The sequence below is a fragment of the Brachyistius frenatus genome, unplaced genomic scaffold (assembly GCF_029030835.1).
Source record: "Brachyistius frenatus isolate BFR_SWC_R1_liver_20210118 unplaced genomic scaffold, ASM2903083v1 Contig_28, whole genome shotgun sequence".
Taxonomy (NCBI): Eukaryota; Metazoa; Chordata; class Actinopteri; family Embiotocidae; genus Brachyistius; species Brachyistius frenatus.
Window position 1 is genome coordinate 737,652 of NW_027210627.1, and position 12,615 is coordinate 750,266.

At 45.4% G+C, this 12,615-nt stretch overlaps 1 protein-coding gene across 1 annotated transcript; it reads left to right on the forward strand.

The window, feature by feature from the left end:
• The first annotated feature begins 461 nt into the window (after positions 1–461).
• stk17b (serine/threonine kinase 17b (apoptosis-inducing)) lies at positions 462–9,588 on the forward strand. Its single transcript, XM_069698756.1, has 7 exons — positions 462–1,010; positions 4,142–4,354; positions 5,565–5,703; positions 7,187–7,313; positions 7,655–7,703; positions 8,511–8,690; positions 9,337–9,588. Exons 1-7 carry the CDS (start codon positions 889–891, stop codon positions 9,575–9,577), a joined length of 1,071 nt encoding a protein of 356 aa, XP_069554857.1. The 5' UTR covers positions 462–888; the 3' UTR covers positions 9,578–9,588.
• Positions 9,589–12,615: the final 3,027 nt, after the last annotated feature.

Below are 12,615 nucleotides of genomic sequence, written 5' to 3' on the forward strand. Positions count from 1 at the left end.
ATGTGGAAGCTCTTTTCAGGCATTATAAAAAAAAAAAATAGATTGCATTTTAGAAATGCCAAAAATAAAATAAAAATACTCGTGGTAAATTACCTTTTGACCAAGTATGACATACCAAGTCAAAATTTGGACTTTCCACCTCAAAAATGAGATAATTGTGAAACACAAAAGCCACATTTTTGAGAAAACAAGTGAGAATTTGTAATGAATTTCTCATATTTGTGTTTGTTTTTATCTCATAATTATACTTAACTCTAATATGTACGATGTACACAGTCTAATTTTTGGCTATCTCATAATTTTTATTTTTTTTTTTAAATGTTTGTCCTTCTTTTCTTGGACATAAAAAGGCTGCAGTGCAACAACGTCTGAAAACTTCATCCACATTTCAAATGTGGAAAAAAAAAAAAAAAAAACGGAAGCACTTATTGCGCATGCGCTCTGTAGTGACGTGTCGAGAAAGTGTCAAACCGAAGGATGTGAAAATGATCGCGAGCTCCGCGGATGAAGTCACCGTGCTGGCTCTTCGTCGCCCGCCGCGGCAGTGTGGATAACTCCGGAGGTGCAGGTTTCCGTAGAGTAGCCGCTCCTCTTTAGTTAAGCCGGGGAAAGTCGTTTTAAGTCACTTTTAAACCGGCGACGTTACCGTCGAGCTAACTTTAGCGGCAAGTTGAGCTAACCGGACTCGGCGAAGCGGCTTCAGCGCGACCAACCGGGAGCTAACGGCTAACACGGACATGTAGATGCCGCGGACCGGGCAGCGCTGACCGGGGACGAGCCGCTGAACTTAGCTGGACCGTCCGTCTCATTTATTAAGCGTCTCGCTCGGGATCCAGCCGACTTCACTTGACCTGCCGACGGACGGAGGGAGGGAGGGAGGAGGGCGCGATGTCTCGGAGGCGGCTGGACAGTCGCGGCGGGCTCCCCGCCGGGCTGCTCGGGGAGACCCAGACCGCGATCAGCACGGAGCCGATGGAAAGTGTGTACGAAGTCACCCGGGAGCTGGGGAGGTGAGCACACCGGTCTCCCGTTCACCGACCTACCGCCAGCACTTCACCACATGGACACGGTTTAATGGGGCGAAACATGAGTGTTGACAACCAGCTGTTTCAGTGACCCATCTCACGGGATCACCTCTTCTTTAGTTATTAACACTACAAAGTCCAACACAAACCTTTCATGAAACACTGAAGTACTTTTCTGGGTCCTTTATCGATCCATCTTTACTAATATATTACATCCTCAGGTCGGTATTGCTTATAATGTCGTTGTTTGCTCCTTTGAATTTAATTAAATTTAAAAAAACAACTTTATTTCAGACCAAAACAACACTAAAAACTAAATATATATAAATATATATATATGTATATATTGCCTAGCCCTATGGGACACTATCAGTATTATACCATATTGTGATATAGACAAGATATTTACATTTGAGATATTGCTGTGTTTTCTTCAGGTCTATTAAAGGCTGGTGTGCTGTGAGGGTGGTGGGCTGCTATTTGACTAAAAAAAACTATGCAATTTCACGTAATTTTGGACTGTCATCGTTACAATATGGATTTAAATATCTGCCATGACAGTTCCTTATGGTGAAGCTGTAGTGGTCTCGGTGCGTTGAGGAAATGCTCGAGCGCTGCACCTATTTGTTGTGACGGGAGGGGAAAGCCTGCATAGTTGTTGTCTTTTCCTGACTTAAAGGCTCCATTACAGCGACGTGATGTCACTTTCTGAAATTACCCGACTGTAGCGTCTCGGTGTCCCACCAAGAGACGGCTGTACCCGTGTCTCCACCAGCTGAGGTCTTTTTTTTTTTTTTTTTTTTCATTTTCAAAGTTAACAAATACATTCATGCATGAGGACTCTTTTCTGTAGTTTGCCCACAAATGTGCGCTGTTAAAGAAAGTGTGCAATAATGCTCTCAACGGAGAAATCTTCCCTCCGTCTGCTTCAGATCGAACTCGTGTTTGAGGGCGTTTGGACTCTGGACTGTCAGCGCTCAGCACCGTAAATACACACCAGGCTGTCCGTGCCGGGGACCTGACTTCATCGTGCTACAGTTAGACCTTTGTCGTGTGTGTGTGTGTGTGTGTGTGTGTGTGTGTGTTTGTGTGTGTGAGCCATGGCAACCGCTGGCGGTGGGTGGTTCATAGCCTCGGTGCCGTGAGGTGTGTTCGAAGCCGTGTGTCACACCGTGTAATCCCGCAGCAGGAAGGAAACGAGCACATGTGGAAACCAGAATTTAGAAAGAAGAAATAGCCCCGACCACTTCTGTTTGCTTACTTGTTTGTGACTCGTCAAAACAGGAAGTCGAGGTGAAATCTCCCCCGAAACATGATCAGCGCAATCACATTAGGCTTAAAGTCTTCTACTTCTTCTTTTGACTTTGAGGCTTACCGACAGTGGCCCGCTACAGTGAACAAACGACACTATCTCCTTTTTTTTTTTCTTTGTCAGCCAGAAACTTTCAGTAATATTTATTATGACTGCATGTGCTGTCTATTGTTTATAGTATCGGTCAAAGACGCATCTGTCAGTATTTAATGTAATAACACAGATTGAAATGACTGTAATCTGAGAGGAGGCCAGTCTCAGGGGTTAGAAGGAGAAACGCTCTGCTTTGCATTTTGATTTTGCTCGTTGTTTTGGTTTTATAGTGCGAACATTTACTTTGTGGATGAGCCTCAGAAGCTCTTTTTAAAGCTTGGAGGCAGCAAAAACAAACGGCTGCTACCTGCCTGGCCACAAGATGAAAGAATCGGCCGGTGTTGGTGGAGACCAAACCAGAGCTAAAAGGAGTGTGAAAATTGAACTCGCATTAAAGACTAGCTGTACAACGAACGTGATGAAGATTTATTTTGGTTGGTTTATAAATGATAGCAAAAAAAATAATCCCAGAGTTAACAAAGTCAGATCTTTTTGGTGTTTGCTGCTGATGACAATTATTTTCGTGATCGATTCATCTTTTCTTTATTTTTCTTGGTCTTTTAAAATGGTGAAAAAAGTTGCGCAGTGTTTCCCAGAGCAGCCGTAAGTTGTTTTTGTTTTGTCCCGACCAACAGATATACAGCATATTATTATGGAGGATTTAAGGTACCAGAAAATATTCATATTGAAGCGGCTGGAATCAGAGAACAGCGTGTCTTTTTTCAGTAATAAATGACAAATCGATTATCAAAACGGTTGGCAAATAATTTTCTGTCCATTAATCCTTGCAGTTTAAATTTGGTGTACCAAATGATAAACCTGCATGAAAACGTGACCTCTAACAGCGATGCTGGTGCCACCGAGGAGTTTGGAGAGTTGAGCACTATTGTTCTATTATTTAAGAGAAGTCCTTCTGGGTCTGTAACCTTCATACCGCTCTTGGCTTTTTATACAGCTGTTATTTTTGGATTTGATTGTTTTCGTTTCGACTAATTGCATAAGACGCCGGCTGAATGCCAACGCGTTTTCATCATGAGGGGGACGGAGGTCTCTCTCTCTCTCTCCTCTGGACTGTTTGTTTATTTATTTGTGATAAAGGTTTCCCTTCTAACCTGCTGAACTTCTTGTTCAGCTGCAGAAAAGAAGATGAGCTTAGACCACAGGCTCACGTGTGTGTTATATGTCACGAACAACACACAAGCACTGTTTGCTTTTTTGTCATTTTGATGTTGTTGCTTTTAAGGTTCATTCGTCATCGAGTTTTGACATTTAACTCTAGCAGCACGTAGCCGCTTGTTTCGTCCTCACAACAGAGATTAAATATCTGTGATATGATATTTAATGACTTAAATACCATAAACAGTCAGCAGACGTGGAAGCAGCGGTAACACCAAGCTATTGGAAATGTACTGGCATTAGATAACACGCACAACCTGCCAGTACTGTTTGTATGTTACTATTATCCCGATGCTGCTGCAGTCGCTTACAAAGAGCTGTTGGTCTTAAAGGCTGCGCAATATGTTAATCACTATTATGGATTGTGTTTTATTGTGGAAGTAGTAAATAAAATGTGTCCGAGAACAGCCTGTCTTCTTAAAGGTGAATAAAATCAGCTGGAGTTTCCCTGAAGGTTATTTTATTTCGTAAAGATCGAATGAAACTGGTCTTTGTGTCTGATTGGCCCGTTTCTCTGTCCCCCCCCCCCCCCCAGGGGGAAGTTTGCGGTGGTGAAGCGCTGCGTGGAGAAGGCCACGGGGAAAGTGTTCGCTGCCAAGTTCCTACGAAAGAGGAGGAGAGGCCGCGACTGCCGGGCCGAAGTCATCCACGAGATGGCCGTCCTGGAGACGGCCCGTAACAACGCCCGCGTGGTCAGCCTGCACGCCGCCTACGAGACGGATCACGACATCGTCCTGGTGCTGGAATAGTGAGTTCACAGCAAAGGCCGTAACGAACATGTTCCTTCACCCCGTTTCCTGTTTTTATTTGATTCATCTGTTAACCTCTCGAACGCTGCCTGAATATACATGCATGAATCAGCAGTGTGATCCTGCCCGTGTGAGGACAAAGTCCTGTTTGCCCGGTCTTAAGGAGCTGCCACATGAACTGCTTTTTCATGTAATGCCAAACAGCTCATTCTTCATAACAGGTTTATCAGGATTCTTCTGAAGACTGAAAGCCCGGTGAAAAGATTACTGTACAGTCTGAGCTCAAACTGCAGATCCACAGATCTCAGTCCCGACCTCAGGTTAACATGAAACTCATCTTTGTCTCTTTGTAAAGTCAAAACAGAAACTCCATGTGAGATTAAGATCCCGTGGAGTCACCTCAAAGTGAATCGGTCTGATTTCCTTGACGCACCTTTAATACTTGTTGGAGACACGTCAATCCCTTCCTGAGAGCAAAGACGGTGTGAAACCACTCTGCTAATGTAAGAAAGTCTGGACGACTCAAAGGAAAAAGATTAATCAGACATTAGACATGTGACTTAACCGAAACGTCGAATGTTGAATTTATGTTTTTTTTCCCCCCAACTTTTTAAAAAAATGTTTTAAATATTTACAGCTGTGTGTGTGCATGTATTTATTTATTTTTAATTTGTTTTTATAGACAACTCAACAAAATACAATTCAAGAATACAGAAAACTAAATTTCTCTCCACCTTAAATATTGGTACTCGGAATAGAACAAACATAAAACTTAGAGAAGGATTACAACCAAGAATCCAAACAACAAAAAACAAACCAAAAGAATAGTGAAACTGAGGGTCAGTGTGTGTGTGTGTGTGTGTGTGTGTGTGTGTGTGTGTGTGTGTGTGTGTGTGTGTGCGCGTGACACAGGTTAGACACAGTTTTAAAGTGTCACTGTGTCTTTTGTACCTTTATTGCTTTACAGTGAGAAAGCAGGAAGGGTGTTCCTTTATTGCTCAATAACACTTTGACCTCTGAAACCAGCGGGTCACCCTGCAGTCCACGAATACAGTATATTTCTGTTCCTCTTGTGGGACCGTCCTGCACACACAGACGGCACCAAATGACCCTAAATTTCCCAGTACTCAACTCGCCTTGGACATTTGTGTGTGTGTGTGTGTGTGTTGTGTGTATTTACAGTGTGATTGTGTTTCCTTTTTCTCCCAGTGCGGCGGGTGGAGAGATATTTGACCACTGCGTGTCTGAGGAGCTGCTGCCAGAGGCCCAGATCACCCGTCTGATCCGGCAGACGCTGGAGGGCGTCCACCACCTCCACCAGAGCAACCTGGTCCACTTAGACCTGAAGGTCCTCGCACACAAACACACGATACAATCACACATGTGAATGTAGCTGGAGGAAATCTATTTCTAAATGTTCCCTCATCCTTAAATGCTCGGTATTCCCCTTGTTTTGTGTTTTTTTTTAAATTTTTGTTTTGTTTTTTTAAGAGCACTCAAAACCCCGACTTCCTGTTTGACTGACAGTTCAACCCAGAGCTGAGATTATAGGTGGAAACAGCCGGCAGCTCGGGCAGAGTGGGAAAGCTGAGCAGCACAACGTGAAAAATAAAGAATCATTTTAAACAACTTTAATCTGTCACCGGGGTGTGGAGGTGGAGCCGCATGTTTCAGACTTTATAATAGTGATTTAAATATCAGCAGAACTAGGAGGTTTACACGAGCAGGTGGTTTCAACAGAGATGATAATCATTTTCAGAAACACTCTGACCTCAAAACTAATGTAAACAAATTGAAGCAGGACTGTATGTTCTCAGCCGCTCCTGTAGAGAATGATGCAATAACATAATAGCAGTGTTTATACAGTGTGAAAGGGTCAATGTGTGTCCACAACTTAAATAGATGTGAGTGTGAGCAGTGGTAAACATGAGGGATGGGTATTTCAAACAAAATGTATTTTAGACAATCGCTCCGAGCTATTTGATTAAAGATTGACTATTTGATTTGTTTGTGCTGCGCGTCGGACATCAAACCCACTTCGTCTGGCCAATGATTATCGATCATTGTTCTCCAACGTCGGGGTTTAGCTTTGGAAAACTTGCATGCTGGCTTTACCTGCAGAGTTTGTGCGGCAACCAATAGTGACATCACCCGTTGGTTTGTGGACGATTGTTATGAGTTTGGATTTTGTCCGGCGCCATCTTGCTAGTTTGGAGGGGTTCGGAGGAAGTGACCATATTTGGGCGAACTGGGAGGAGGGGGGGGCAAGTGGTGGATCTGACTTGATCTGATTGGAAACCCGGCGATACCGATAGCTGTAACCTGACTGCACCACAGACCTGTCAATCAAACAGATACGCCCCCCCAAAAACAACTTTTTTTTTTTTTTTTTTTAAGCTTATTTAACCCGAGGCTTTTTGGAGCGAATCTCTAGTGGCACTCGGTGGTATTGCATCTTAATGCACTTCTACATCCACCTAACTTTTCAGAACCGGAAGCCGCGTCCCCTTTTCTATAGTCTACGGCGCCGTCGCATCTGATCCCTTTATGAAAGACACTTTGTTTAATGGCGGCTGGCAGAACAGCTTTTAGACGCATTACTGCCACCTTCTGACGGGAGTAACACATTACAAGCAAACGCTAGTGAAAAACAGGGGAAATGAGGAAGAATGTTTGTCGCAAATACTAATAGATTTATTTCTATTATAAAGACTGTTCGAGTATTTTTTTTTTAAAAATGGTGTGCCATCCCTAGTGAACAGTAAAAAGTTAAGTCTCATCTTTGCAGCTCTCGTGATTTTCACAGCGCGTTTCCTCTCGTTGTGTCTCAGCCCCAGAACATCCTCCTGACCAGCCTGTCCCCTCCAGGAGACATAAAGATCGTAGACTTTGGCCTGGCTCGCAGACTGGGCGCGGTCGGAGAGCTCAGAGAGATCCTTGGCACACCGGAGTACGTGGGTAAGGTGAACGTTCAGAAAAACACGTTTTCACTTCTCTAACATCACAGCCAGTAAAGTGGTTAATGAGGAACTCTTATTATCACCACTACTGAACGTTGCACACTTATAGATAGAAGATCTGCCTTTTGAATACATCACTGCTGCACAAGTTTTGTAATAATTACCAGACCTGTTGTTCATTCCAGATAGAAAATCACTGTCATAACAAAACCACACCTGAAACACGTGATCTCACGGAGGAAGAAAACATCACGAGCCCTGACATGAAAAGGGAAATTACACCCACTTCTTTTATCTTTTACTGACAGCTGACTTTTCTTATTTTTCTTTCATGTTCAGCTCCAGAGATCCTCAATTATGAGCCGATCACCACGGCGTCCGACATGTGGTGAGTTCACCCGGTGCAAAATGGAAATCGATCACTTTTATCAATGTATTGCACAGCTGTAGGATTTGTTTTCAGCGGGAAATTATAAAGGAGAAAAAGATGCCCCGTGTTCCTCATTTGTGGAGATTTAAAAGACAGTTTGATGGTTTTGTACACAGAAGTGATGTTTCACGCAGCTTTAAATAAGCAGCAACGGCGCAATATGAGGAATATGCAAGCTGTTGAATGGATTGTTCGACTATGCAGCATGTCGTACATAAACATAGACCGGCCGAGAAATATTCTGGTTGTCAGCAGGTTTGCACGATATCGTTTTTAAGCTATTAAGTGTAGTCTCACTTGTGCAATACGACAAAAGTGTTGGACTGTAATTTCCATTTTTACATGATTTGTTGAATCTCATATCGTGTAATACGCTGACTGAGGTTATGTGTGTAATTTTAAGTCATTTTTTTACTGACTTTTTTCCTCTGTGGCGCACACACACACATATATATATATATATATATTTTTTTTTAATGAATGCTGTTATGTGACGTCTAAAATGTGGAGCTCTATCCAATGCAGCAACACCAGCGCAATAATAAGGTCCCCATGGTGATAATAAAGTATATCGTATCGTGTGGTATCGCAAACCCATTGTCCTGCAACACCGTTTACACATTGGGTATTCATTTTGATGTTTATTCTAACATGCATTTGGAGGCCAAAATGATCAAAACATGACATATTTTATTGCCGTTTTTATGAAATGGTTTAATCTGCTCTGTTAATGAGTCCCGCTTGTTTTGACCGCGTGTTCTTCAGGAGCGTCGGCGTCATCGCCTACATGCTGGTGACGGGCGAGTCTCCGTTTGCCGGGGACGACAAGCAAGAGACGTACCTGAACGTGTCCCAGGTCAACTTGGACTACAGCCGCGAGACCTTCTCCAGGGTGTCGGAGCTCTCCGTGGACTTCATCCGCAAGCTGCTGGTCAAAGCGCCCGAGTGAGTACAGGCCGGGTGGGAACGCAGGCAGGTGATTTATTTTGATTGAAGCGAAAGAGGAACGTCAGCGCGGAGGCGCGAACAAAAGGACGAGGGATGGGTTTTTTTTTTCCTGCGACGCGACCCGTAATAACGCCTCATGTTTTAGTTGAGAGCGGCGCCGCCGGCGTGTGAAGGATTCCCAACGATCAGCCAGCGGAGCACATTCCTGAGCCAATGAAGCTGCTGCTGCTCGGTTCCAATCACATCACATCGCATTAATGTCAGGAAGAACATCCTGAAAATGATTGAGAACCATCTTCCCCCCCCCCCGCTGCTTTTAATACACGCTTTACTTGATGTTCTCACAGGATATAAATCCAACTGGGCCTGATAATAGTGCTTCTATTTTTATGGTCTGTTGTTGTTCATCGATTGTTGGTGTTGTTGTGAAGCACTTTGTGACCTTGTTCTGTGAAAGGTGCTTTATTAAATAAACTTGACTTACTTACAACATTAAAACCGCTGATGGGTGAAGCATGAAGTATAATAACAAGTATCGGACGTCTAATTGTTTGAGGTCTAATGTTGGATGTCTAACTTGGAAGTCTAATGGTTGGATGTAATGTTGGGTGTGTAACGGTTGGATGTCATGTTGTGCCTCCAGGGACCGGCCCAGCGCTGCGGAGTGTATGAGTCACCCCTGGCTGTGGCAGCAGCAGCAGCTGTGCCTGAGCCCCGACCCGGCCTCCACCCGCTCCTCCCGCGAGAGGAGCTGCGGCACCAAGTGGGCCGCCTCGCCCGAGGACCCCGAGGACAAGGAGAACTTCCTGGAGGCGCCCCACTCTCACGCCAAGAGGTTCCGCTTCGACGAGGAGCCGCTCGCTGCGGGAGACGGTGACTTCTGAACACGTAAAAAAAAAAAAAAAAAAAAAAACGGAGAGAAAGCGGTTTGCAGCAGCGTCCGCTTCTTCCTCCGAGCTTTTACGTTGTTTTGAGCCTCCAGAAAACCTGCTGCCACTTAGTTTAACTGGTCAGCTGTCAGACCACCGAACCAAAGATAACCAGCCACCGTCCTGCACACACGCCTCTAATGTCCTTAACCTCCACTATTTAATTCCTTCTCACAGACCCACTCTGATCTGAGGGCGTTGTCGTCCCTGATGGTGTCGTGATGATGATGATGATGATGATGATGATGATGATGATGATGATGAAGGCTACTGTGGAGGGTTTCCAGGGAAATCTATGCAAATGCTTCTTGTGCGTTTCAGATCTCTGCCTTAAGGAGTGCCGTGCTGAGTCACTGTTCTGTCGCCCGTCAGCAGAACTGGAGATAAGCTCGTCCGTAATGAGGAAATAATGATCGTTATGATTCAGAGCTGGAGATAAAACACGCTTGTTTCACTTGGACTTTAAATTGAACCAGCAGAGTCACCAGCACATCACATTCCTCACACGTTTGCCTTTTTCATGTAAAAAAAAAAAAAAAAAAAGTCCTCTTCCTCCACTTGCGGTTTGAATTTAGCTCAGGGTTTCAGAGAAATCATTTAATAACATAACTGTAGCCCCTTAAAAAGAACAGAAAGGCTCCCGGATTTAGTGTTAATCTTGTATTTAGGTTGTTGTGAAACTTTCTGGGCTCCAATCTGAGTGTTCATTTCGTCCTGACACGATTAGATCGCAACTTCAAACCAGAAGCAAACGGTCGTTCACACGCCCCGATTTACTCAAATGATTTCCTCACCGGGACTTCTTCAAAAAACTTTAGGACTTACTTCATGAGTATGAATCATAAGTGTGTGTGTGTGTGTGTGTGTGTGTGTGTGTGTGTGTGTGTGTGTGTGTGTGTGTGTGTGTGTGTGTGTCCCAGTAGAAACCCCTGAACTTGATCTGTTCCTGGTTATTCTCATCTCAGGGCCGAGCTGCTCTCTCTCTGCTCAACTTTGTTTTGTTCTCTTAATGTTTATTCTTATAGTCCTATTCTTCTTCTTATTATTATTATTATTTATGTGCTGGACTTCTACTTCATATTTTTATGTAAATAATGATCTCACGTGTCTTATATTTGGAAGTGTTGATCACGGTGGCGGAGAAACAGGTGATTTAGATGTTATTTAAAACGACACCGTGCTGTTGTGGTTTCAGTGTAGTGATTAATCAGATGTAAAAGTACTGGAAGATGGAGGCGAGGGTTTGTTTGGAGGTGGTACTGGGACGTAAAGAGAGGCGAGGGCGACGGTTGTTAGACGAGAGGAAGTTGATTAAAATTCTCGGATGGAAGTGGAAATGTGTCGAAGTTGAAGGAAGCGTTTAAAGGAATAGTTTGGGTCCGTTGGTTCTGAGAAAGTAGGGATGGTGATTTCACTGTAAAGTTTGAGGGAAGGAAGATGAGATCGGTGTATAATGTGAAACACGAGGTGCTACTCGAAAACTAAACCTCACCGAAAGTGCGTCACTGGCAGACTAGTGGGAAAACATTGATCCGTATCGTTGTCGAAGCCTCTTGGGAGCCTCTTGAAGCCTCCGGGAGCCTCTTGAAGCTTCTGGGAGCCTCTTGAAGCTTCCTGGGAGCCTCTTGAAGCTTCTGGGAGCCTCTTGAAGCCTCTTGAAGCTTCTGGGAGCCTCTTGAAGCTTCTGGGAGCCTCTTAAAGCTTCCGGGAGCCTCCCGGGATCCTCTTGAAGCTTCCGGGAGCCTCTTGAAGCTTCTGGGAGCCTCTTGAAGCTTCCGGGAGCCTCCCGGGATCCTCTTGAAGCCTCCGGGAGCCTCTTGAAGCTTCCGGGAGCCTCCCGGGAGCCTCTTGAAGCTTCTGGGAGCCTCTTGAAGCTTCCGGGAGCCTCTTGAAGCCTCCGGGAGCCTCTTGAAGCTTCTGGGAGCCTCTTGAAGCTTCCGGGAGCCTCCCGGGATCCTCTTGAAGCCTCCGGGAGCCTCTTGAAGCTTCCGGGAGCCTCCCGGGAGCCTCTTGAAGCTTCCGGGAGCCTCTTGAAGCTTCTGGGAGCCTCTTGAAGCTTTCGGGAGCCTCTTGAAGCCTCCGGGAGCCTCTTGAAGCTTCTGGGAGCCTCTTGAAGCTTCCGGGAGCCTCCCGGGAGCCTCTTGAAGCTTCCGGGAGCCTCTTGAAGCTTCCGGGAGCCTCTTGAAGCTTCCGGGAGCCTCTTGAAGCCTCCGGGAGCCTCTTGAAGCCTCCGGGAGCCTCTTGAAGCTTCTGGGAGCCTCTTGAAGCTTCCGGGAGCCTCTTGAAGTCTCTGGGAGCCTCTTGAAGCTTCCGGGAGCCTCCCGGGAGCCTCTTGAAGCCTCCGGGAGCCTCTTGAAGCTTCCGGGAGCCTCTGAAGCTTCCGGGAGCCTCTTGAAGCCTCCGGGAGCCTCTTGAAGCTTCTGGGAGCCTCTTGAAGCCTCCTGGAGCGCGACGCATCTGTTGGTTGTCGTCACCCAGCTGGCACAATGGCCTCTGTGTGGGCAGACGGGCGTCTATCCAGCCACCGCCACACTGTCGGCCTCGGAAACTGGAGCACACTGTAAAACATTATCATCTCTGTTAGATCGTCAGGTGATCGTAGAAGCTGCTCTTCCTGTTGAAGGAAATAAGCTTGAATCTTTGCAAATACCTCCTCAAACAGGTGACGGCGTCTCAAGGAATCTTGACACGCCGTCTGTTCTCAGAAGCAGGTGAAGCCGTCTAAAAATACACTTTGGAAAGATGGAAGTCGTGCGGAGCAGAAGGACTTGTTTTGCGTTGCGGTGATGTTGTCATAGATCTCACTTTGCCGGATGACGAACACGCGGCTCGTGTTTGCTGCCTTTGTTGGTGTCACTCGAAGATGACTTAATGTTGAGCTTGTTGCAGCCATTGTGCCGTTATTATCAGCAGCTAGTGTCTCGCTGTGTGTGTGTGTGTGTGTGTGTGTGTGTGTGTGTGTGTGTGTGTGTGTGTGTGTGTGTGCGCGCGCG

What these genes read in the sequence shown, in the direction of transcription:
- stk17b (XM_069698756.1), top strand. Translation starts at nt 889, where the DNA reads ATGTCTCGGAGGCGGCTGGACAGTCGCGGCGGGCTCCCCGCCGGGCTG. An exon ending in TGGCACACCGGAGTACGTGG is followed by an intron (nt 7,314 to 7,654) that starts GTAAGGTGAACG and finishes TTTCATGTTCAG; the next exon opens with CTCCAGAGATCCTCAATTAT. An exon ending in ACCACGGCGTCCGACATGTG is followed by an intron (nt 7,704 to 8,510) that starts GTGAGTTCACCC and finishes CGTGTTCTTCAG; the next exon opens with GAGCGTCGGCGTCATCGCCT.